Source organism: Gobius niger (genome assembly GCF_951799975.1).
Source record: "Gobius niger genome assembly, chromosome: 7".
Classification (NCBI taxonomy): Eukaryota; Metazoa; Chordata; class Actinopteri; order Gobiiformes; family Gobiidae; genus Gobius; species Gobius niger.
The window spans coordinates 33,365,689-33,393,529 of record NC_136858.1 but is presented as its reverse complement, the minus strand read 5'-3'; the positions used below and the strand labels follow the sequence as shown (position 1 = coordinate 33,393,529).

The following is a 27,841-nucleotide window of genomic DNA, read 5'->3' as shown; positions in this document are numbered from 1 at the left end:
TTTCTTGAAATAGCGCTACTTTAACATCTTATATGGGCCAACCGATGTATCGGCCCGGCCCATATATCGGGCCGATATTTGGGGGATTTTCCAATAACGGCTATCGGCCAATCAAGCGCAGAAAAAAGACAATATTTACGAGACCGAAAATGATAGAGACTTTCTGTTTGTTTTTTGCATAGGAAAGAGCAAAGTCGGGGCTTTAAAGCTGCCTAGGCTTCAGGGAGGTGAGAAACATCGCAATGAAAATTGGTTAGCTTCAAGTATGTTAAACACAAGCATCACTAAACCTCCGTGAATATGGACATGCTGTATGTAATTTTGAAATGCAATTCAATCGCTGAGTTACTTTTAACCTCCACTATGGTATTTTTGATCACCGCGCAAAATGCCGCAGCTAGCAACAACATGCTAATGCTAACAACAACTAATCAAAGCTAAATCTCACCTAAAGTAATAACATAAAATCAGCCAGTGCTGGAACGGCCAAGTATATATAGTATAGGATTATAGACCAAACATTTGGAAAAATCGGCCAAAAATATCAGCCAAAAACATCGGTCAAAAATATCGGCTGAGCATATCGGCACTGGCCAATTAACATCCCAAAATATCAGCATCGGCCTTAGAAAAACCCATATTGGTTGGCCTCTACTCATAACCCCCGCCTGAATCGAACACCTTTCTCCAGTTTGGCTTTACCCAAATCTAAAAGCTTGTTGAAAAAAAGTCAAAACAGTGACAAAAATGAGACGAAAAACAAGGATGGAAATGCAATTTAAGAGCAACAAAAACGTAACAAAAGAGGAGATGAAAAGGTGACAAAACAGTGGTGAAAATGCAAAAAAAAAGCAAAAAAAAAGCAACATAAAAGTGACGAAAATGCCACAAAAGAGCGACAAAAACGAGACAAAAGAGGCGATAAAAATGCAACAAAAAAAGCCCCAAAAGAGCAACAAAGGAGCAACAGAAAAGTGGCAAAAATGTGACGGAAACGGAACAAAAAAGTGATGGTGATAGTGATAGTGGCCTATAAGTTGACATCCAACTTTCAGATTTGGGTAAAGCTGAACTGGAGACTTGGTTATGGCGGGGATTAAGAGGTTCCAGAGTAAAGAAAACATCATAATTTTCAGATATTGTTCAAATGGAAGGAAGATAAACCTCAAATCAGCACAAACTGTAACCTCGCTAATGCCGACATTAACCTGCTGATTACAGCCGTGCTTAGGGACAGCACAGATGCCCACAAGGCTGAGGCACAGGGAGGAGCAGCTTGTCCATGATAATAATTATATGGCCTTTTGGAAGGGTTTTATTGCTGGTTAGTAGATACTGTAATTTCCTTGTTGAGCCAAATTGCATGTAATTAAGGGCAAATTTATTGACTTTGTGGAGCCAGAGGTGACTATTGAAACAAACGGGGAGAATATAAGAGTGCAAAGCTTAAAGGTTGAAGGAAATTAACACAACTGAAACTACAGGTTGCCCTTTGCACATTCTGGCAAACACATTTTTTGATGTTGCCAAATAAGTGGTTCTCAGCTGCATGTGGTACTGGGAGCCCTGGTCATCACCACAGAATGTCAAGCCGTGACCCACAGAGAAATATTTCTATCAACCCATAAAACACTTTTCAGTTTGAATCTGTTGCACAAAGCTATATTTAAGCATTTAACCTATAAAGCTGAATCTATATCCTTACATTGACAGACACAGATTCAGGTAGTTTTTAATACTTTTTTTCAGTTGAAAAGCTTTTTAGAGTGCTACAATATTGTTCTCTCATCAAAAACATACCTAGAGCCGTGCTTCGACTCATTTGAGAGTCTTTGAATAATCATTAAATCTTCTCCAGTGGCTATTCTTAGCATGACGGCTGCAGCGCCCAGAAAGCTCCTCCTGAGGTCCTACATATCCAGAAAATACTGTCCTCACCTCTCAGACTGTTGCTAAGCTTAATCCTTTCATCGCAAAGTAAAAACACTACATTAAAAAATATATCTTTATTGAAACAGCTGTGCAGTGAAGAGGAGCAAGAGGAGGGGGTGTGAGAGGGGCACTTAAAGAGATCGCTTAAAAATCAGGAAGTGGAAACTAGTGGATTAGTTTCACATAAATATCGGGAATATTACAATATTGGCTATCGCGCCAATAAAAGCCGGTATCTCCGGGACTGAAAGTGATAGAGACTTCCCATTGCATTGGAAAGAGCTAAGTCAGGGCTTTAATACCTCCGCAATTGTATTGTTATTGCCACGCAAAATGCCCCGGGTAGCAACAGCATGCTAATGCTAACGGCAACATGCTAATGCTAGCGGCAACTAATCAAAGTTGGGACAGACACTATGATTGAATCACCTAAAGTAATAAAATAAAATCTGGTGGAGCAGCCAAGTATTTATGTTTTTACAGGATTATAGACCAAACATTTGGAAAATACTGACAAAAATATCAGTCAAAAATATCGGCATCAGCCTTTAGTGATTTTGCCTTGCCTACTAAAGGCCTGGTCGGTACTTGGATGGGAGACCATTTGGTAACACCAGGAAGCCTATAGCAAATGCAGTGAGTGAGTGAGTGGTTGGTGGTGGTCGGAGGGGCCTGTGGCGCAGACTGGTTGCCTTGCTTCCGTCAGTCTACCCCAGGGCAGCGGTGGCTACAATAGTAGCTTACCACCACCAAGTATGGAGTGAATGAATAAAGCCATGTAAAGCGTCTTTGAGTGTCCAGAAAAGCGCTATATAAAATTTATGCATTATTATTATTATTACTGGATATTTTGTCTCAGCTGTTTTACATCAATTTTGCGTTTTCTATACAACAAAGTGTAGTGATAAATGTGGTTTTACCAAATAGCTGTAAAAAAAAAAAAAAAGAAAAAAAAAAGCCTCTTAACTCCCACCTGAACCGAGAGGATCTTTTTTCTCACGTTATCAGATTTTTTTTGTCATTTTTTTGTTGGGTATTCAACTCATTTTTGTAACTTTTTTGTCATTTTATTGTCATTTTTTGTCACATTTTTGTCATTTTTTCGTCAATTTTTGTATCACATTTTTGTCACATTTTTGCAATTTTTTTGGTCACATTTTTATCACATTTTTGTTGTGTTTTTTTGGCATTTGTCACATTTTTGTTGTTGTTTTGTCACATTTTGTCACATTTCTGTCATTTTTTTGTCAAATTTTTATCACATTTTGTCACATTTCTGTCATTTTTTGGTCAAATTTTTATCACATTTTGTCACATTTCTGTCATTTTTTTGTCAAATTTTTATCACATTTCTGTCAATTTCTTGTGACATTTTTGTGACATTTTTGACACTTTTTCATCAATTTTTCATCACTTTTTTGTCAATGTTTTCTCACTTTTTTGTCACATTTCCATCATTGTTTTCGTCTCAGTTTTGTTGCTATTTTCACAGCTCTTTTCCAGAAGCTTTTGGACTGGGGTAAAGCCAAACTGGAGAAAATGTGCTCGGTTCCGGTGGGAGTTAAGGGGTTAACTTATTCCGCATAGTCTTCTAGTAATAAAATCATCTTCTGCAGATATTTGGTAATTTGGCATGCAATCTGGATAAAGGTCAGTAATGTAGGCTTAACATAGACATACACATATGGCTAATCGTGTCTACATTTCCTTCCCTTAGTGCTTAATATTTTGCATCACATCTGTAGTTCTGTATTTTCAATCCGACCCCATAGCAGTACATTCATCATTAGCAGCCACATATAGCTTTGCAGTTCCTCAAATGACGCCAGCCTCATCCTATACCTCCAAACATAGCCTCAGTGATTCACATTTTGAGCGTAATGTGCGGACTGTTATAGTAACCTCTGCATTAGCGCATTGACAGAGTAGCTCTATCTTATCCTCAGGCAGAAACGCGGGGAGTGCTGCAGTCTGCTGAGTCACCTGAGATGCATTTGTTTTCGGAAGATTTTCCAGCCCGTTTGCAGCACAGATCTGGCTGCGAAGCGTGTGGTGTGACGGGCAGGCAGGCCCAGGAAAGAAAGCAAAGGTAGTACATGTAAATACCCTGGTGTGCCTCCTTTGCAGTTCACCAAAAATAGATAAAAAAAAAAAGAAGAGGGACTTACCTGGTAAAACTCCCGTAGCCAAATCTTCTGTAGGTTTTCAGGCTGCAAAAGACAAAGACAGACAATCAGTGACGGTAACAGCGAATGATCGACAATGCTTTGATGAAATAACCAAATATCCATTATATCAGTGGTTCTCAACTGCTGGGTCGGGAACCAAAAGTTGTCGCAGAAACATTTTCAGCAGGTCGCGAACATTATACAGAGTGCATTTTTTTCAGTATTAAAAGAATATCTGAATATGTACAAATGACTAGTAGGGATGGTCTAATATTACATGCTTGTACTCATACTCGTACTCATTCATGAGGTCCCGATGCCAGAAACCGATACTACTTGACCTGTGGCCGGCGCTCCTCCTCCTCTCCGCTGAGGAGAGAAAATAGCAACAAACTGGAGAATTCTTTAGTGGAAATACAATATTCCACATAGAGCTGACTTTATTACAGACTGCACTCGCTAAATCAGGGTCTGTGCTGGATTTAACCGGAGCTAAATGTTGTTAGTGCTGCAGCGTGGAGTCTGCAGTGTTTACAACATACAAGCTAATGTTGCTAACTAGCCGCTAACTCACGGCTAACTGTTCTGCCGATTCTTGTGCCGTTTTATACCCAGGGGCTTATTCATCTGAAAAAAAAAAAACAACCCAGCGACTAAAAAGTACTCAGAAAATCCAAGATAAAGAGATACGGCATGTCCATATTGAGCGAAAATGAGCTGCAGCAAAACAATCAAAATGTTGCAGGCTATAAACACACGAGAAAATCCACACGGAGCTGTAGTAAAGGCAAAAAGAGACCATTTAGCTGCAGTAACAGATAAATGAATAAAGCACAGGCATTGAGGAGCTTTTGGACATGGGTTGTTCTGTCTATGGCATCTGCTCACTTCTGACATAACTTCTCTTAAAAGTGTAGCCTACTTTACTCAAGGAAATGTAAATGAGTAAATTAACAAACCAAACAACAAACAAACCAATATGCTGTAAAACAAAAAAAACACAAAAAAAGTCAGTCTATAAACCGTCTATTCGCTTTAAAAAGGCAAGTACTGGAATCAAAGTACTCGTATCGGTTTTAGAAAAAGTGGTATCAGTGCATCCCTAATGACTACCTTTATATGTTTATTTATTGTTTATTCAGCATTTATTTGTGGGGGAAATGCGGTATTTTACATGATATATAAGAACATTTGTTCCATATTTGGGTTGTCATTTTAGGATTATGGAGGGGCCTGACTGCGTCCCAGTTGAGAACCACTGCCCTTTGATACACACAGATAAAAGAAAATGTACAATGTAATGTTCAAAGATAACAAATGTCAGTTTTTGTCAAAGAATTGTTTTCAAATCAAATCTCTCTAGACAGACATACGGTCTAAAAATACTTTATTAACAACATTGCAAGCTCTCTCTTTATTCCACACTTTACCAACAGCCTTCTTCAGGGACAATGTAATACTGCTGAGGAATTTTGTATTATTACATTATTATTGAAGCTTGCTAATGGCTTATCTAGTTAAATACGCCAAAGTGAGGCAGCAGCCACTTGAAAACAACAAACCAATGTTGTCTTTAACACATGACTGCAATTTGCATGCTGCAAATACAAGTATGACTGGTTTGGACTGTTCACCAAGTGTTTGTTTGTTTTGAAATCCCAAAATTGAGGGAACACTTTCTAATCTCCGTGAGGATTTATGACGTAGAAAAGCTTCAAACCCTGTAGTTCGGGAAACCTGCAATCATGTTTTTATGCATTAGCAAGACATTTCATATTTCAGGGTTCTCCGGGTATTTATTCTTTCCAAAGTCCTACAGCGAACTCATTATTTCAAAACATGAACAGCAAATCGAATCACCATCGCCGAATTTGTCAGAAAAGATTGCAATTGGCCTACTATGTATATTTTCTATCAATACAAAGGAACCTCCAGATCTGAAGAAGCTTGCAATACCTCACAAGTCACCCCAGTATCAGTAACATTAAGTTTAACCACAACCTTAACCTCTTAACTCCTGCCTGAACCGAGAGCACTTTCTCCAGTTCAGCTTTGCCCTAATCCTGCCAGTGTAAGGCCTCATTTGAAAGCTAAGATCTACAAAACAAAAATCTTTTTCCGCACGTCATCAAATTTTTTTCCATCTTTTTTTTGAGGGGGGGTATTCAACTCATTTTGTAACTTTTTTGTCATTTTTTTTTTATCAATTTTTTGTCTTTTTTTTGTCTTTTTTTTGTCTTTTTTTGTCAAATTTTTTCTCATTTTTTGTGTCTTTTTTTTGTCTTTTTTGTTATTTTTTGTCACATTTTTGTAATTTTTTGTCACATTTTTTGTCTTTTTTTGTTGTCTTTTTTTGTTGTCTTTTTTGTTATTCTTTGTCAATTTTTTGTCATTTTTTCGTTGCATCTTCAGCATTGTATTCAACTCATTTTGTAACTTTTTTGTCATTTTTTTTAATCAATTTTTTGTCTTTTTTTGTCTTTTTTTGTCACATTTTTTCTCATTTTTTGTGTCTTTTTTTTTTGTCTTTTGGGTTATTTTTTGTCACATTTTTGTCATTTTTTGTCACATTTTTTGTAATTTTTTGTCTTTTTTTGTCATTTTTTTGTCTCTTTTGTTATTTTTTGTCATATTTTTTGTCACATTTTTTGTAATTTGTTGTCTTTTTTTGTTGTCTTTTTTTTGTTGTCTTTTTTGTTATTTTTTGTCAAATTTTTGTCATTTTTTCGTTGCATCTTCAGCATTGTATTCAACTCATTTTGTAACTTTTTTGTCATTTTTTTTTAATCAATTTTTTGTCTTTTTTTGTGTCTTTTTTGTCTTTTTTTGTCTTTTTTGTTATTTTTTGTCACATTTTTGTCATTTTTTGTCATTTTTTTTGTCATTTTTTTGTCATTTTTTTGTCATTTTTTTGTCATTTTTTGTCTCTTTTGTTATTTTTTGTCATATTTTTTGTCATTTTTTCGTCACATCTTCATCATTGTTTTCGTCTCAGTTCGGTCGCCATTTTCACACCTTTTTTCCAGAAGCTTTCTGGACTGGGGTAAAGCCAAACTGGAGAAAACGTGCTCGGTTCAGGTGGGAGTTAAGGGGTTAAACATCACATATGAATAAACACAATATAACGATTGTCTATTGGTGAAAACATAGCCTTTTATTGCCGCCCGGTCGGAAACACAGCCGCAAAGATCCCACGTACAAACTCAAGGTCATGATCCGACACTGCCCTGCCCTCTCCGTCTTTCTCCTCCTTAAACTCCGGTCCGACCCGATCCGTCCCCGCTCACTCCCACTCTAAAAGGCCATTCCCAGACCTGCTGCACTCCATTTCATCTGAGCAGTGGAAAACAGCGACCGAAGGCAGTCTACCATTTATGGAGAGATCTCCCTATGTCGATTACTGTGTGTGTGTGTGTGTGTGTGTGTGTGTGTGTGAGAGAGTGGTACTGCTAACTGCGGACTGTCCTAAAAACAAATGCTAAAATAAGAATAGGCAGGGGAAAAGGCTCTGTAGCGAAAAAAAAAAAAACCTTAATGAATTTCAGAAGGAGGTGCAGCATCAGGGACGGAGAGGGGAACTGTTGCCATGGATACCAAGACGTTACTCAGTGTTTTGCAATAGTCGAGAAATACTGCATGAAAGGACACGAACAGTGCGAGTTAAAAATCCACATTATTGAGACTAAAATAATAGGAAAACTACAGGAGTGTTACTACACAGTGTGACAAAATAAAGTGTTTTTCTTATGTAAACATTAATAATAAGTTGTTTTGGTATCTTCTAGGGCTGCAAGAACTCAATAGGCGGCTGGTAATGGCAAAAGCTAACAATTAATTTGGCAAAAAAATTATATTGCACTTTTTCTGTCATTTTATGTTTTCACATAAAAAATAAGGCATTTTGAGCATTAAAATGGCCAAAATTGCCTATATTTTGGTCAACGATATCAAAATAATGAATTGAGCCAGATTAAATTTTATGGTTTTATTTTATGGACATATTAGGAACAGATTTTTTCAGAGGGGATTTTGGATATTTTGTTTAGTTTTTCAATAAACTAATCATCAGTGAAAAAATCTGTAAAAACTCAAATTTCGCCTGTTTTTTAGGTTTCAAAGCTGAATAAATCAGGCTAGGAATTAGATATTAAAAAATCCCTCTGAAAAAACCTTCAAAATATTGTTAGGTCTCAGACTGTAAAGTTTGGAGTCTGTGGGAGATTCTATAAGGGCTCAGGCTCTGCCCGAGTGCGGCTTCTCTCATTCAGAGAAAACCAGCCCTGAAGTTTTTTAACGACTGCGCATGCTCGGCCCGTTCTTCGACTCTTCCGCACCAGCGTCTCGTAGGAGGAAAAATACCATATTTGGGTGGAAGCGTCATCACAGGGACACGTAGCAGGACACGTGGATGTAAAATCTGTCAATATTTATGAATGAATACCCGCTTGAAAGACGGCGTTTCTACGCGGCGCAGCAGCTACTTCCAGGTTGCCCCCACCTCGCAGACAAAACATCATAAAATAAACATCATGCGGGTGAGTTTTGTCATTTTTATATCTGACATGAAAACTGAGGTGTAAAGGGAGGAAAATAGATAAAAATCTCCACTTCGACCACTGCGTGAAAAATCAATACTTTCACCTGCCGTGTCTCGCCTTAAATCACTTCTCGCAGTTGCGGCTGTAAACACCGCCGATCTCTTAAAGGAACAGGCCACCGTTTTTCTGAGATATGTTCTTGCCTGAGCTTAGACGAGTTGATGCGTACCTGCCTGGTCGTTGTGTGTGCCCTTCACTCACGCACAACGACCAAAGATGTTGTTAGCATTTGGCCTCTCCCAGCACATTCCTATAGCGCCAAACGGGGGTGAAGTTCGAAGTGACCACGACCAGACAGGTACGCATCAACTCGTCTAAGCTCAGGTAAGAACATATCTCAGTATGAAAAAACGGTGGCCTGTTCCTTCAACAACTCACACTGCCCCCAGTCACTAAGGTCAAACTCTATCCCCTTACTGTCCCCACAACCCGAGTTAAAAGCTATCAAGCCTTTTTTGGCGTGGCCCCTAAGCTCTGATTGTACGGTCGTTGTAAGGTGCTATTATAAAAACAAAATGGCTTGACTTGGCTTGAAAAAGTCGCCACAGCTGAACTTGCTCAAAGCTGCTCATGAACACAAGGTTTTTGTGAACAGGCTCATTTGAAAGCAAAGAATCTCCAGAGTTCAGCCACTGAGCTTTAAAGAGGGGGTATTATGCTTTTTTCAATCACATATACCAGACTATATCACACTACAATGGTGACGAAACCTTCTGTTGGTCTGTAAATGCAGTAAATTAGAATAACTGCCTTGTATAAAATTGCTCTCTCAAAATGGCTGTAGCGAATGTCTTGAAATAGGCCTCTGTCTCTTTAAGCAGTGGTTGGTTACTCGGCTGGTGACGAAAGCTCGGAGGCGTCTCCAGGAGGTGGGGGCGTTCCTAGGAGGACTCAGGCAAAGCTATCCCTAAAATGGCTGCCATCAGAGTTTTTACAGATTACTCAGAAATACGTGAATGTGCCAAGGCAACACTTCAGGCATGTTTTTAATGAGGGAATGACATAATAACATGATGTAAAGCTTGAAAAAGTCGATTTTGCATAATACCCCCCCTTTAACAACTGGAGACTGCACTGGAACCGATCGGGACTTTATCGGGGACAGGAGCTGAGACTGAGGACCTGAGAGGGAGTTTATTTCAAAACTGGTTTGAACTATAAGATCTGGCAACAGTAAGAGTGGAGCTAATTCTGCTTTCTGATTGGATAATTGTCCTGAGACACAGACAAATCATACAATTTTTTTCTTCTTCATCAAAAATACAAAATTTCCATGTCGATTTTGCCCTTGTGCCATTATATTCCTCGCTAAAGCTTTCGCATTCTACCACAGCAGATGTTGGCACGTCCCGGGCCCTTGGACACACTGGTACTATCCCAGGCCTTTCCGCCTCAGCGAGGGGTCGGAGTAAAAAGGGAGTACAACAACCGCTACCACCGCAGCTCACAGCGCGGGCCCGTCCCAACGCAGCAGAGGTCTATATAAGGACATGAGCACTGGACCCTGTCATCAGTCACATGAACGGAGCAACAAAAAGAGACGCGGATGGGAAACAGAAGCAAAGGGACGTCATTGTGTGAATTTGTGGAGAAGGAGCAACAAGACGTGACTTCCCCCGGACCGGGTCAAACCGATTGTTTTGCCTCGTTTTCAGCCGTCAATCACGAATTAAGTGGAGCGCGGAGGGAGACGGTGACACCTCGACAAGTGCAGGAGAGGAGGAGGCGGGACGGCGGGCTGGAGATAAAGGCGATAAAGGCAATAAAACTGAAGCAATGATGGCTTCATAAACAAGCGCCAACACCGGGGGTAATGGGTCCCAGATCAGCACCGACTTTGCCTAGAAAAGCTTTAGCTGCAGAGTTCTACATTACGAACTGAGTGATTATTATATTAGGCTTAACCTCTTAACTCCCACATGAACCAAGCACATTTTCAACAGTTTGGCTTTACCCAAATCTAAAAGTTTCTTGATAAAAGCATCATATGAGACAATGTGACTAAAATATGACAAAAAAGTGAGGAAAAAGTGACAAAAAGGTGACAAAAAATTGACAAAAAAGTGAGGAAAAAGTGACAAAAAGGTGACAAAAAATTGACAAAAAATTGACACAAAAATAACAAAAAAATAACAAAAAAATAACAAAAAAATGACAAGAAAGTGACGAAAAAGTGACAAAAAGGTGACAAAAAATTGACAAAAAAGTGAGGAAAAAGTGACAAAAAAATAAAAAAATAACAAAAAAATAACAAAAAAAGACAAAAAAGTGACGAAAAAGTGACAAAAAGGTGACAAAAAATTGACAAAAAATTAACAAAAAAATAACAAAAAAATGACAAAAAAGTGACAAAAAATTGACAAAAAATTGACAAAAAGGTGACAAAAAATTGACAAAAAATTACAAAAAATTGACAAAAAATTTGAAAAAAAAGTGGGGGGAAAAAGTGAAGAAGAGTGAAGAAAATTTGACAAAAAAGTGACATAGAGTGACAAGAATTTGACATAAATGTGACAAAAAGATTGTTGAAAATCCACCAAAAAATCCACAAAAGAGCAACAAAAATGACAACACAGCAACAATGCAAGGAAAAAAAGATTGATTTAGATGAGTTTTGTCGGTCAAATGAGGTGTTACGATGGGCATTTGTGTAAGGCTGAACTGGAGAAAATGCGCTAGGTTAGGGCTGGGGTTAAGAGGTTAAAAGTGCATTATGCAACTTTTTATGTTGTAAAAAAAGTTGATATTTTGGCGCATTTGACCTTGTAGTGACTCAGTGGCTGTGTCAGTGGTCAGCATAGCGCCTTTACTTTTGATCACGGTGGTCTCTACAACGCTCCAGGATCAATTGCTTTGTAGGTTTTCTGGTGGGAGGGTCCATCATTAGTGAAAACCTTCCAAGCAATGGATCCCAGAGCATCCAAGAGACCAATGTGATGGAAAATAAAGGCGCCATGATGACCACTCATGCAGCCACTGGGTCACTACAAGGTCAAATACACACAACCTTTTTAATTCACATAAAAAGTTGCATAATGCACCTTTAACCCCTTGACTCCCACCTGAACCGAGCACATTTTCTCCAGTTTGGCTTCACCCCAGTCCAAAAGCTTATGGAAAAAAAGCTGTGAAAAAAGCAACAAAACTGAGACGAAAACAATGATGGAAATGTGACAAAAAAGTGACGAAAAATGTATGAAAAAGTGGCAAAAATGTCACAACAAAATGAAAAAAAATTGACGAAAAAATTGGACAAAAAATTGACAAAAAAATGACAAAAATGTGATAAAAAATGACAAAAAAGGACCAAAAATTTACAAAAATGAGTTGAATACCCAACAAAAAAATTATGGGAAAAAAATCTGATGACGTGAGAAAAGATCCTCTCAGTTCAGGCGGGAGTTAAGAGGTTAATAAAGGAGTTTATGGCCTAAACATGCATCAACTTTGACAACAAATGGCGAGGAAAACCAACAAAAAAAAACTCTATGAAAAGTAAGTGGAGTGTGCGTTCCAACATAATGGTTAAAAAATAAAGAAACTCAAGTACAGTTAGAAAATGTGTAAGAACAACTCATCCAAGCCGTAAGCGGTTAACCTTATCTAGCAACAAGGGTGTGGTAGATATCTAGGCCTCTGTTAAATTACTAGAACTTCTTAATCAACCTGAGTCACAAAGTTCAAAGCGAAAACTTGTGGAAAAACCCACTTCAGAAATAAACCCACTCTAATTCAGCATGACCCAGCTTTGTGTCCCTTTTGTGACAGATGTTGGAAGAGCTCAGAGGGGACCCGGACTGTCCACAGAGACCGGAGCCCTGGAGACAGAACTAGGTCAAAAGCAGAAGCGGACCGATCCTCTCATGTGCCCTCCCGCTTTTTCGCAAGTTCATTTTGAGTAAATTATCAAGTGGGCTGGATCGTTTCAAGGCCTGAAATACTCCTCCCCTGTTGTTTACTTCCTGTCTCTACGCCAGTATTTTGAATCTCTTCCACCTCCTCTTGTTCTCGATGCTCGGTTCGTGGCCTACTTTGGAGACAGCGTGGGGGAGCTGCAGCCTCTGCTTGGGTTTTTTAAGAAGGTCTATTTAAAATCCCAGTCAACACACGAGAAGAAGCCATATACACCCATGAACTGCTGCTCACTGACTTGGCAAAACAATCGTTAACAAACACCTATTATTTGTTCTATTGAGCCCAGATTCTTCATCAAACTTTTATAAATAATCCTCTCAGTGTTTTCAAATCCTCTGGCGAAACCATCATTCTTTGTTTTCTATATAAACGCTTGTTGGTTTCCTCAATAAATCTAAAAACAAAAGAATAGACTAAAACTTCCAGCAAGATTCTCCTCACCATGGAAACCTATCTAAGATCTGGAAATGGATGCTTTGAGACTGCACTGCGGCTTCCTATCCCATCCCATCGGGTGACAAAAAGTATACCTTAAATTGCTTTCACAAAATTAAAAAGTTATTGCATTCCTCCCACATGAGCAGCAATTGGCTGCACCAGCTCCATTGAGAATGTCCATTGTTCATTAAAGCGACATTGCGCAATCTGCGGTCAACAATCCAACCTAGGACACATGCTGTTTTAAAGGTTTCGGCAGACTGTGTTCCAGTCAGGACAGTGTAATCCAGAGCCCATCCCTTGATATTTGCCACTTGCAAATGTGCCACCTTTGAATTGAGCAAATCCTATGCAAAGTATTGGCTGGACAAGATGATACGGAACAACATCCGACCGAGCCCCTTAAGTTACTGTTAAAGAGATCGATTGTTGCAGGTGTTACGGACATGACTAGACACTTTTGGCTGATGATCATGTTGTGAGTGATGGAAACCTCAACAGGAAGTCGGATCGTTTACAGAAAAGAGACTGCGTTTCTCTCACTCATAATGCTGTCATCACACAGCGGTTCCGAAAGTGTGGTTTGGGTACACCCAGGGGAAGTAATTACCTTATAATAACCAGAATCAAATACAACAATATGGGAGTGATATGCCACAGAGGGACACAGTGATATGCACCTGGGACCATAGACTGTTGAATAGCGATGGACTAAGACAAGTGACAGTGGCTTCCTCCCTCGGCTTGTTCCTCCTAGCAATTTAGTAGTGTAGTAGAATAGGGCAAAAACACAAAAGGAGAAAAAGACAATCATTTCCTCTTAGGCTCCCCACAGCTAATAGCAATGCTACATCCATGTGTTTTACAGCATGGGACAGAGCCATTCGTACTCTGGAAAAAGTGGCTCTGCAGTAAATCAGCCTGAAAATGCCGTGTAACCTAATTAATTGGCTACCGGTAATTACATCTTAGTTTCCCTCTGCATGACTATTCCATTTAATCGTTTTTAGCAGATCTTTAGGCCAAGTCCTGCACGACACGGTCATTATTGAGTCGCCCCCCTCCTTCTGGGAGACCTGCCGAGAAGCTGTATGTCCAATGTTCATGATTAACCATTTAATCACCATCTTAGGCTTAATGGCAATTTAAATGAATGCTAACCTATATAAGCTGTACTATCTGATAGCTCAGGGCAGATCAACATGTTAAGATAGATAAGTCAATTTAGGACAGGTCAATTAATGCAGTACTAAGTAACATTACCCTAGAGGCCATAAGCGCCACTGCAGGTGTCGTAGCATGTTGCGAATTTTTTACCCATTAATTGTCCGTGAGAGTAAATACTACGCTGACAGAAAAGACAAATGGCGAGAGGGATATTGTACATCCAATTACACGATGGAGATATTTTTTTTGCATTCAAACTTGGCTGTAAACACTGTTAAAGCAGCACTAGCCTGCAGCTAGCTTTGCCCATTAGCCTGTTAGCTTCTTCTTCGTGATTCCAATAGTGTGTATTGGGGCCTCCGACCCATAGGCAGCGAAGTTGCAAATGTAGTTCTCCGGCCAGAGACACCAGGGGCAGATGAAAGACCCTCCTGTCATCCCATTAACACTTGTGTTACCCCCAGAGGGACTACGGAAAGGATTTATCAAGGTAAACAAGTTACTTAGTACTACTTCAATCGCAATCCCTACTTTGGTCAGTCTCAATAATCGTCGTGGGACTTTATGATCGACAGGTTTACAGACAATTCTTTGGCAGAAACAGCCTAGTTTTGGAGTTAGTCTTAAATTTCTCTTTTGCTATATTCTCCAGCAGTCAATTACTTTTTAACAATCCAACTACAGTATTTTGACAATGGTTCATGATTGTATTGAAAACAAAAAAACGGAGAATGACATCAAGTCCATGGTTAACGGTTGATCGCTAATTCTTTGATAAAGCAACAAATTATCCGGTTGACGAAACTTAGCATAATGCACATCCCTAGAGTGCCCCGTGTAAGTGGGACGGGACTATTACATGCATTACGAAACCAACTTGACCGTCTCTTCAGGTCACGACCCGAGCTGCCTTTGCTCCTGCTGTGTCTCAGACATTCCTGCACCGTTACCTTTGCGGCTGTTTCTGCTGCTGGAAGTGAAGTTATAGCATTCCCCAGTCCCGTCTCAGAAACACTGTTTGAAGCAGGAGAAAATGACATCAAGGCCCCACTGTTTACGGACCCCCGGGGGAAAACTAAATGACCTCCACGTGAGATTACCTAATGCAGCTTTTTTTTACTCCGACATAATGTTTTCATGAAGCGCTTTCACCAGCCAGGGTTCAAACAAGGTACCTACAATGCTATACAGGACAACGCGCTTGATCTCATGTACTCATGTATGTATGTTGATGTCCAGAGGAGAAGGAGCGACAAAACAGAGGTTAGGTAACTTTGTGTGAACGAGCAAGTAAAAATAGTGCTCAAGACAGAGCGAAATAGTGCTCAAGACAGAGCGAGTCAAAACAAGACTTAAAAATAGTGCTCAAGACAGAGCGAGTCAAAACAAGACTTAAAAATAGTGCTCAAGACAGAGTGAAATAGTGCTCAAGACAGAGCGAGTCAAAACAAGACTTAAAAATAGTGCTCAAGACAGAGCGAGTCAAAACAAGACTCAAAAATAGTGCTCAAGACAGAGTGAAATAGTGATCAAGACAGAGCGAGTCAAAACAAGACTTAAAAATAGTGCTCAAGACAGAGTGAAATAGTGCTCAAGACAGAGCGAGTCAAAACAAGACTTAAAAATAGTGCTCAAGACAGAGTGAAATAGTGCTCAAGACAGAGCGAGTCAAAACAAGACTTAAAATAGTTCTCAAGACAGAGCGAATCCAAACAACACTTAAAAATGCATATAACTGAAAGTATTTTATCTACACTCTTGCCTCTTACTGTAATTGATTAATTCTATGTTGATGATTTATTGATTGTATTTGTTTTTCTTATATTTTATGCTGCTTTAACTGTGAAGCACTTTGAATTGCCTTGTGTATGAATTGTGCTGTAAAAATAAACTTGCCTTGCCTTACAATGAATAAATAAATATGACAAAAACAATCATCTAAATTAACTGCAGAGGAGCCACGGGAGTACGACGGGCAGAGAAACACTTCCGTCAAAGGAATAGCCTCAAACTCCTAACAATTGAAAGATCATGTTTAAAACTCAGTCAACATCCTAAATAATGTCATAAACTCCCTGTGTTTTCTCATTCTTTATGTCAAGCCAAGAAAAACAACTTGATGAATGAACTTAAATGACTACCGAGAACATTATGCAGGCTATAACGTCCAAGATTCCTCGCAGCATCAGCCAACTTTGTGTTGATGGTTTGTGTTGAGGTTGACAGTCACTCGTATCCAAATGTAAAGGTATTTGCCAAATCTGTCAGACGTTTGCCAATGAGTCATTTACCTCACATCATACTTTACGTAGCAGTCAAATTGGGCCTTTTATGGTCCAATATTTTACTTTACTCAGGCTTTTAAATGATTTTGAACACCTTAACCTGGGTGTTTTTGTAGTATAACTATATTTCTGATCATAGAAGAGCTTATTTTGTTATATTGTCATGTTCAGTAGGGCTGAAACAGCGAATGGATCGGTCGACGACTAATCGATTATTGAAATAGTTGACAACTATTTTTGGCAAAAAAAAAAGGGAAGGGAAAGGAAGAAAAAAAGAGAAGGGAAAAAAAGAAAGGAAATTTTGTAAAAAGAAAAGAAAAAAAAGAGAAAAAAAACATTCACCATTTCAATACTCTATTCACAGCCAATCAATTAGTTGTGTAAATAACGGATGGATTGATCTACTATCAAAATGATCGTTAGTTGCAGCCCTAATGTTCAGTGTATATGTGTTGTGTTGATGTTAATATTTGTTTAAAATTGTTAAGACCCCAGGAAGAAAAGCGGCTTTATCTAGTAGCTAATGGGGATCTAAATAAATAAACAAACAAACAAACAAAAAAAACTTAAATGTATCTATTTGTTAAGAAAATACCCCTAGGACTTAAGTTGTAGTCAAACAAAACCCCAGCCGGGGGCGAAAACCTGTCCCAACAACAACAACAGACAATGAGTAAAAAAAAAAAACGTAAAATGCGACAGCACCTGCAGTGGCGCTTATGGCCTCTAGGGGCATGACTTACTTAGTACTGCTTTAAAGGACATATACTGTGCACAACATTTTACAGCTAAAACCACATATCTACGGTTTCTTAGGGATCTGTACTCCCTGGGTAATTGTTGGGCCACTGTTTGAACAAAAGATTGTTGTCCAACTTTTTAAAGTCCATAATCCAATACTGGCTCTCTTCTGAGTGGTTCTGCGCTTAAAGTGTGTTTATCCGTGCTAAAGCTGCTAATCACGCTGCAAATGAAAACTGAAAACCACGCAACAGTGTGAATACCTGACAGAAAATGACACTGAATCCACAGATAGCACAGATTTGGCCTTTTAAAGGAACAGGCCACCGTTTTTTCAAACTGAGATATGTTCTTACCTGAGCTTAGACGAGTTGATGCATACCTGTCTGGTCTATGTTCATGCCCTCAGTCACACAAAACGACCAAAGATGTTGTTAGCATTTGGCCACTCACAGTATATTCCTAGAGCTCCAAACGGGGGTGAAGTTGGAAGCCACCACGCTCTTCCACGGGCACAAAGACCCGTGGAAGAGGTACTTATCAACTCGTCTAAGCTCAGGTAAGAACATATCACAGTACGGACGAACGGTGGCCTATTCTCCTGTCCTTTAAAGGCATGTGGTATTAAACTTTTGATAAGCGGCAAAACAGCCTATTTCGGTTTGATTGATGTTTTCAATAAAAGTTTTACTCACTCCTAGTTCTTCTTGTTGCATATTGAAGTTCTACTTGGATCATTATTGTTAAGATCTAACCCTGCAAAATGTGATATTTTTGCTATCTTTCTACTGGTCTTTGGATCGGGACAATATCATTACAACATGGTTAGAAGCTTGAAAAATGCTATTTTGCACAACATGGACTTAAAACATATACGACGTGATCTAACCCTTAGGCAAACAAAGCTTCTTAAAGCTACACCGTGGAAGATTTCACCCAAAAAACAAAATTGAAATACAAGCCTTTTTTTTTTGATAGATATTTCACCATTGAAAAATACCTCAAACAAACATGTACTTTTGCTCTGAGCGGCTCACCTCTGCTAAAACATGACTATAACTTTACCGGGAGTGGGTACGTCTCCAGCTCGTTTCCATGGAGATGTCAACTAAAGTCAGTATTGAGAGTTAAAGGGGGGGTATTATGCAAAATGGACTTTTTCAAACTTACATCATGTTATTATGTCATTCCCTCATTAAAAACATGCCTGAAGTGTTGCCTTGGCACATTCACGTATTTTTGAGTAATCTGTAAAAACTCTGATGGCAGCCATTTTAGGGATAGGTTTGCCTGAGTCCTCCTAGGAACGCCCCCACCTCCTGGAGACGCCTCCGAGCTTTTGTCACCAGCCGAGTAACCAACCACTGCTCCTCAGCAGAACCCCCTCCCCACTGATGCCACAGACAGCGTGTGGAGGGGGCGTGTCGGAAAGGCTCAGAGGTTCTTAAAGAGACAGAGGCCTATTTCAAGACATTCGCTACAGCCATTTTGAGAGAGCAATTTTATACAAGGCAGTTATTCTAATTTACTGCATTTACAGACCAACAGAAGGTTTCGTCATCATTGCAGTGTGCTATAGACTCATTGTAGTGTGCTATAGACTAGTGCCATGATAAGAGATACGATAAGATAATACTTGTGATTGAAAAAAGCATAATACCCCCTCTTTAAACAAGATATGTTCTCATCCAGATCCATTCTTTGATCATCCACTACAAAAAAGCATTTTCTGTGTCGAGCTGGTCATTTAGAGCATGTTTTGTGTTGATGGCAACAGTATTGTCCAAAATGTTACGCAGCGTGCCTTTAAGGTCGTGTCTATTAGTTTTGCTTTCTTTCCAGGAGCAAATACTGCCAAGTAATGTCACAGTCACAGTCATGTCTAATTTGACCGGACAGACATTGACCTTAGGAAAAAGTGCTGGAACATTTGTCAGACTAAAACCACCTCATTTGCCATTCAAAAACGGGACAATTGTCTGGCAAAGGTTTATGACAGCTCAGACTGGAGTTTAAAGTGAGAGCTCTCGTCGTCCATTCATAAATGCGAAACAGAAAAACAAATAACTCTATCAGCCAAATAAGACATGTCAAGGCCTGATACGGTACATTCAGTTCGTAGCGGAAATGCAATTGATCAACATTGGTAATGAAATAAGTCATTATTTTGAGACTCAGTCCGTCCCACTCAGTTTTTTCCGTTATACTACTATGTGACAACCCGGAGCTGAAGAAGCTTCTGAGAGGCAAAGGGTCTTCAATTTTTAGCAACCCAGGTCAAAAGAAAAGACTACCGTAAATGCTCTAATATAGGCCGGGGCCTTTATTTACTCAAGGGCATCTAGGACCAGGCCTTTATTGGAACAAGGCCACAATTAAAGACAGGCCTTTATTTCTATTTGAGCAAAACGGACGACCAGGAAAATGAAGAAAAACGAGATTTGTGTCCATTTGGACCTAAAATATTAGGTTCATTTATTAATTAACATTTCAAACCCTCTCCCAGCGGCTGGAACATTGACGCCTTTTATTTTGTCGGGACAACAGGAAGTGTTTCGTTGCTGTTAGCGGAGCTTTGACATCAATGTCACTGCAGGTTTCTGTTTCGTTTTTACCGCGGACCGGATTATTGTTGTTATCTCGTGTAAAAGGCGAGTTTAGACGGAGCGTTTGTGTTTGTGATCGATCATGAGACTGACCCGAGAGAAGACGAGACGCTCGCGCTGATCGGAGGAGTTATTTTGAGGCGTGGGACTGACCTGCACACGGAGCAGCTGGACGTGCTTTGAAGATGCGATGGTGACTTTATTAAAACCCTGGAGGGTCACACAACTCTCCCCCTGTTTCCAAATATAATCACAGGAGGTTTGAAAAGTGGCTAAATCTGTGTCAAAGTTACGCTGGGATCAGCTCCTCCGCAGCGTTCCCCATCGGCCCGGGTTCCCGTTTGTTTACTTCCTGCACGTGAGTTTTCATTTACACGAGTATGAGACAAATTCCTAACATGGGGAATATTTCTACCGCTATAGTTTCTAATAAAAGCCCCGGCCTGTTTTAGAGACCGGCTTTAATTTGCCTCCGCCAGCCGTGAACCCGGCCACTGTTAGAGACCCGGCCGCTCATGGAATACAGGCCAGTATTAGAGAATTTACGGTATCTATTATCATTAATTGAGCGAACTGGATAACCTTGAGACTGTTTCAAGAAAAAGCCGCAGCTCAAAATTCTTTGGTGCTTGTGAAGATCTGTGTCAAACGTTATATAGTAACAAGGTAAGTGTCTTTCAGGGGAGCAGACAAAGTTTACCCAAAGAAGCAGCGACAGGAAGGAGAGCGAAATATAGAGGCCCCCCAACGGTCGCTCTAAGACACCAGGCAAGTCCCATCTGTTTTCTTTGTACTTCACTATTAAAAGACTCATTAAGGAATTAATTAGAGCAACCACTTACAGTGCATAAATCAGTCCTTTGAGACAATTCCTCCTCAGGGACATCAAATACCAGGCAAGAATAGACCGTGCACTATAGCTTTCAAGCGTATCCTGTAGCATAGGCCATATTTTAACAGTAATATGTCCTAATTATCCCGATTCAGTCATAAACTCCACTGTGTTGCTCTTCAGTCTTTATCTCCATGGAAAATTCTGGCCCCTGTGTGACCCCTGGGAAAGATAAAGCAGGAATGGACAGATACCTTCAAAATCCCAGCAGCGGAAAGCAATGAAGAGTTGACGCGTGGTTCTTTTAGCAATGCAACATCTTGAATTGAGCTTATTAGGTGGTGTTTGTTTTAATTTGGAAACTATTGTTGTATATAGCATTATGCAATAGTGTGTTGTTGCATCTTGTTGTAGTTTCTGGCATATCTGTAAAGTCCGTCCAAGTGTAAAAGTCGATAATGAGTGTCAAAGCTCATAGTCATTTGGCCGATAAGCACTCTCCCTGTGTTGGCTCATTGTGGATGTTCTGGGTTCCCATAGCAGTAAAAACATGTACAACAGGGTCATTCTGGAGTCAGACTCAGGACTTGTTCAAAGAGGGAGTCTGAGTCTGAGAGGGACTGCACTGGTTGAAGGTTAAGAAAGCATCTTCAATTTCATTAGCGGTTTATTATATCATTTTAAGTACATAACGAACTGTCTGGACATGATGCATAGTGGAAAACTTCACACATCTGAACAGAGAGGAGCAAAGTGAAAGGAATTTTCAACCAAACACACGAAAAGGCTGCGAATGCATTGGAACGCTTACACTTGCAGATATATCTTTGCATTCGTCTTGTGAAACTCACTGACCGATTAAGTGTAAATGTGTAGTGAATGGAGGGTTTGATCGGAAACAGCATTAGCAGAAGTGGAATCTCTAAAAGCCGTGTTGACATAAAACCCTCGCGCTGAGCTTTTAGCGAGAGTGAACGCCGAGATCAGCCGGGATTTGAGGCCACTTCTGTGATGTCAAAAGAAAAAGACAGAAGTTACGGCACTCAGAAACCACAAAGGTTCACAGCCTCTTTCTCGGCTCCACATTCTGACAACTCAACCAATCTCAGCGAGTTCATCTTACGCACAAAGATTAATAACTCGGAGTTAAAGATGGAGGGCAGAGTTGCAGGAACATATGTGACGCTCAACAAACTGCAGAACATTAACAGGTGAGGGGTCGACTTACTTACACAGGATGGAAATCACTCTGTCTATATTACACTGCGCAGTTTCAAAGCCTGAAAGAAGCGGAGTGAAGGTTTTCTGTGAGCGAAGGAGATCTCCCACTCACACCTCTGCCATGAGTTACTCACTCCCGCTTTAGACAATGCAGTGAAGTATACAAGTATAAAGTACAGAGAAGCCGTGAAGAGGGGCCTTGAACAACGCAGTTAAGAAAAAGCAAGAAGTGACGTCAACCGTGGGATCTGAATCTACGCTGAACAAACTGTGAAAAATCAACAGAAATCAAGTTTGAAACGTCATATATTGATCCCGAGTCATTTGAAACATGAAGCAAGTTTCTGGTCCTTCTGATGCTAAATTTAAAACTGTGATGCACTGATCAGTGTAAGCAGAGAATAATACGTGAGTGAGACAAACCCAGGGCAGGTCTCTGCAGGAAATAAGAACTGTATCAGGCCTCAGGGCACATCAAAAAACTCAATTTAGACCTGAGAGTGACTGTAAATCAAACATGACATACTTTTATAGGGAAAGCTAAGAGTGGGCTCAAGCTATTTTAAAATGATGTCCTTCTATTGGCAAAGATTCTAAACTTATCGCTGTACAACACACTAATACATGGCCTAAATGCTGTCTAAAGTCTAAATTACATTGATGGCATAGAATAAAGAAAGTTACAGCTCAGGACTGGAAGATAAGGTAAAAAACAAAAAAAAGCATTGACCAATTTAGATTTTTGACCACTTTTTCCATTATACACAGCTTTTACCAATATATTAATGCATTGGTTTTCTATGACGCTTTTCTGGACACTCAAAGACGCTTACATTGCATTATTCGTTCACTCCATACTTGGTGGTGATAAGCTACTGGTAGCCACAGCTGCCCTGGGGTAGACTGACGGACGCAAGGCTACCAGTCTGACCACCAGCAACCACTCACTCACACACTACACTTGCCAGGCTTCCTGGTGTTCGGTCTGTCAGCCATGTGCCAACCAGGCCCTTCCCTGCTTAGCTTCTGATGTGTGACGGGATTGGGCAGAGCAAAGGCCGTATGGCAATATGATTTACAAACTTAGACAAGGTAGACCTATAACTTCTTACCTCCCACCTTAAAGGAACAGGTCACCGTTTTTACATACAGCAATATGTTCTACATGAGCTTAAATGAGTTGATGCTAACCTTTCTGGTCTTTGTGGATGCGCTCAGTCACGCACAAAGACCAAAGACGTTGTTAGCATTTGGCCTCTCCCAGTATATTCCTATAGCTCCAAATGGGGGTGAAGTTGGAAGCGACAAGCTCTTCCACGGGCACAAAGACCAGACAGGTACGTATCAAGTCATGTAAGCTCAGGCAAGAACATATCTCAGTATAGAAAAATGGTGGCCTGTTCCTTTAATGGAGCGCATTTTCTCCAGTTCGGCTTTACCCAAATCTAAAAGCTTATTAACTGGAGAGCAACAGTGTAACGCCTAATGTACAAAACTGATTTTAACTTTTTTGTCTCGTTGCCCCTGCGTTTTTGTCATGTTTTTGAAGCTTTTTTTGTTGCATTTTGTTAAATTTTTGAGTCACTTTTTTGTGTGTATTTTTTTATGCTTTTTCATTGCTTTTTTTGTTGCTTTTCTGGTGCATTTTTATTGCTTTTTAAATCCGTTTTCAACCTCGTTTGCGTCGCTTATTTTAAATGCTTTTTTTAAGCTTTTAGATTTGGGTAAAGTCAACCTGGAGAAAATTTGCTTGGTTAAGGCGGGTCTTAAGGAGTTTAAATAACTAGTGTATGAATACTTCCATCAGGGGTGATTTCAATTCACAAATACACCTGTGTACACGTCTTTTAAACAGCGTGAGAGAGAGTGAAGAGCGGACAGTCACACTTTCACACTCACTCACTTTATAGAAGCCGCTACACCTTTGGAGCAGAGGAATAGAGCAGAATAAATCTAAAATGCAAACAGTAAACATCAACAAGCCAGCGCGTAGTTACTGCCTGTTCGAGAGAGCGGGAGTACAGCTGGAGGAGGCCGGTCCCTGATGCCATATCATTACTGTCATCGTCACGACTGCGAGGTCCGGATGGGGGAGTTCGACTGTAACAACAGGCTGCAACATGAAGACACACTGTACGCTGCGAATGGTCATAGTGACTTAAATTTGCAAAGAAAACATTTGACTGTCTGAAGGGAACTGAAATTTGGTTATTTAAATGGGGCTGAGTAAATCGTCAGACTGTCGAATGTCTCTATCCCGCCTTCACCCCCTTTTCCGCCCCATCTAGTAAAGGTTCACGTTCATGTATCGCCTGTTGTGCATCTTTTGGCCTGATGGGGGAAACTACAGCATCATGAGGAAGCCCACGCAGATACCGCCAACAACAGAGGAGTCAATTATTGCAGTCCTCCGTCTTTAATCCGCCGTTATTAGCTTTGGTCATGCACGAGCTTAAGGCATTACGCTGAAAACCTCTGGGACAGATGCCACTAATTGCCGGGTTTTATTGCGGATTACGCTTTAAAGGCCGTTCAGTATTAACAATAACAGCTGCTTCATGAGGGAGTCGCACACTTTGACCGCTTTTTTCACAGGGCATTCAAATTGATTTATGCGAGGACCGAGAGATGCACAGATAATGTGTTCCTTTATTGTCTCCCTCATTTGTCTCAGGACGGGACATCATCAAAAAAATTATCAACACAACCTCAGGGACACAAGGACCGTACGTACAACAGTGCTATGAGGCTATTAAGTGGATATTGTAGCTTCTCCTTAACCTCTTAACCCCCGCCTTAACCGAGCACATTTTCTCCAGTTCCATCCAAATCTGCAGCAAAAGCAAACGTCAAAAGAGTGACAAAACAGGTGACGGAAAAGTGATGGAAAAGCAACAAAACAGGGGAAAAAAGTGATGGAAAAGCAACATAACAGGTGACAAAAAAGGCAAGGCAAGGGAAGTTAATTTGTAGAGCACAATTCATACACAAGGCAATTCAAAGTGCTTCACAGTTGCATAACATTACAGGAAAGCAGATAAAATCAATAAAAACATCAACAGAAAATTCATTAATTACAGTAAAAGGCAAGAGTGCAGATTAAATATTTTCAGTTGTCATATGCACTGGCAAAAAGAACTGTTTTCAGCCTGGATTTGAACAGTGTCAGGGTTGAGGCCTGTCTCACATCCTCGTGAAGACTGTTCCAGATTTTAGCTGCATGAAACTGAAACGCAGCCTCGCCGTGTTTAGTCCTGACTCTGGGAACCACCAGGAGACCCCTCCCTGAAGTTCTCAGGGCCCGAGATGGTTCATACGGCTCTAACATGTCAGAGATGGACTTTGGTGCTAAACCATGAAAGGACTTGTAACACAAGCAGAGCTGTTTTAAATTCTATTCTCTGAGTGACAGGAAGCCAGTGCAGAGACCGGAGCACTGGACTAATATGGTCATATTTCCTGAAATGTCCTGATGAAAAAGCAACAGAACTGATGAAAAAAGTGATAAAAAAGCCAAAAAAACAAAAATGCAGCAAAACAGGTGAAAAAAAAGTAATGACAAGCAACAAAAAAGCACCTCAAAACATTGAAAGAGTGACAAAAACGCGATCAGTTTAGTAGGTCTTAGCTTTCAAATGAGGCGCTACACTGGCAGGTGGCTGTAGATTTGGGTAAAGCTGAACTGGAGAAAATGTGCTTCGTTAAGGCGGGGCTTAAGAAGAGCAGAAGTTATTGCGCTTGCCCAAATATTCACATCAGGGTCAAATTTCTATCCAATGATTGACAGAGGTTTCAGGAGTCTTCAGCCTTTTCATTCCCCCTCCTTTTTTGTATCGAGAGAGGGTAGAATGATACATGTCTCGACCAATTTCTCGCTCTGTAATCATTTTAAATGACTACTTTCTGTACAAATTGCTACTGACAATGTAATTGTAAGAATGGACTGGATACTGGATGCTACAAAGTTTATCTGCAAAATAATGAAATGAGTCATGTCCATTTCTCATAACTTAAAGCTTAATTACTTGATAAACATTTGTCATCCATGCCGAACAATTCACGAGTAAAAGGGAACGGGAAACTCCTGACAGGATGCGGCAAATTGGCACTAATGGGTCAATAATGGTCTGAAAAAGACAGGAAGGGAACACTAATGCACTATTAGTTAATTGCAGCGGATACAAGCTTTCAGCCAAATGCACTTTTAAATGTAAGTCAATATTTGCAAAGGAAATGATCAGTGTAACGAGAGTGCAAGCGTGAAGTGTCAAAACGTTTTTATTGGTCACACCGCCGTGACATGAACCAGGACATTCTGTGTTTATCGGCATTGCAGAACGTGCCAAAAGAATGAGGTCAGCGGACTACCCGGGTATATGGAATAACCAGTGTCACGGGCGTATTCCAAGATGACAATGCTGGGATTCCCACTATCCCGTCATCAATACGAGATGAAACATGAATGCACTGGACAGAAATTAATCGCGTGACATATCAAAACAAGGCCACAGCGAATGTGTGCCAGAATCAAAGCAAAAGGCAGTCTAGGGATGTATATCATGACTTTGGCATGGCAAAAAAGGCAACAGAGTAATGAAAAACCAACAAAAACGCAAAAAAGTGACGACAACATGGGAACAATCCAAGCTCAGATAGCTCAGTTTGATAGGTCTTAGCTTTCAACTGAGGCGTTACACTGGTCTATAGGCTGCAAACTCAAGTCAAAAAGTCAAGTAGCTGTGTAAAACCGAACTGGGTCTTTGGTTAAAGTGTGGGTTAAAGGGTTAAAAAGAAAACATGCATTTTGAAATATCAAACTTTAAGGGGTAGAACTATGAGGCACTTCCTGTTTTTAAGCCAGCTCTCAAAACACATTCTTTACTGTAGCTTTTAATTGAACTGGGAATTTTGGAGTGGAGGAGTTCAAGTATCTCGGGGTCTTGTTCACGAGTGAGGGACGGATGGAGCGTGAGATCGATAGACGGATCGGTGCGGCGTCAGCAGTGATGCGGTCGCTGTATCGGTCTGTCGTGGTGAAGAGGGAGCTGAGTCGGGGGGCCATGAGATTTGGGTAATGACTGAAAGGACAAGATCGTGGATACAAGCGGCTGAAATGAGCTTCCTTCGCAGGGTGGCTGGGCGCACCCTTCGAGATCGGGTGAAGAGCTCAGTTACCCGGGAGGAGCTCAGAGTAGAGTCGCTGCTACTTCAAGTTGAAAGGAGCTAGGACAATTGTTTCGGATGCCTCCAGGTCGCTTCCATCGGGAGGTGCTCCAGGCATGTCCTAGTGGGACAAGGCCCCATGGAAGACCCAGGACACGCTGGTGGGACTATGTCTCTGAGCTGGCCTGGTGTCGCCTCGGGGTCCCCCCAGAACAGCTGGAGGAGGTGTGCCTGGATCGGGAAGTCTGGGCATCTCTGCTGAGACTGCTGCCTCCGGATAAAGCGGAAGAAAATGGATGGATGGAATTTTGTATGGTTTTATCTTGTTTGCCTTATTTGTCCATTACCTTTGTACTCCTATTCTTATTGTGACTTTTTGCTGTTGTGTTTTGCACTCTGTTCAGTTATGTTCTTTTTTTTTGTTTTGTTTTAAGTGCATTATAAATCAAGATGGATTGGAAGTAAGTTTTGATCTTTTCATTCAAGATACAGGTCACAATTTTGGATTTGCCATTTCTACAGGAATAGAAAAGATCACTGGGCGTCACACAATGGAGAAATAAGACCATGAGATGATTCAATACAATCTGACAGCCCTTCAAATGAAAACACATCTACAAAAGCTTTACAAATACTTCAGGTGTCAAGTTATTACGACGAGTTTCTGGAATAACAATATCTTCCAGTGTATATTTAGGTACTGCATGACTGGCTTGTAATTTTCTTGACTCACACTACAGGACAGCTGGTAGTGAAAAGTGAAGGCCGAAAATAT

At 40.3% G+C, this 27,841-nt stretch overlaps 1 protein-coding gene across 2 annotated transcripts in view; it reads right to left on the bottom strand.

The window, feature by feature from the left end:
• inpp5a (inositol polyphosphate-5-phosphatase A) overlaps nucleotides 1-27,841 on the bottom strand; it is a 350,565-nt gene that overhangs the window by 275,742 nt on the left and 46,982 nt on the right. For both annotated transcript variants that reach the window (XM_079560596.1, XM_079560595.1), the window contains exon 2: nucleotides 4,101-4,142. In XM_079560596.1, the coding sequence (XP_079416722.1) occupies nucleotides 4,101-4,142 (42 nt within the window). The remainder of the gene's footprint in view (nucleotides 1-4,100; nucleotides 4,143-27,841) is intronic.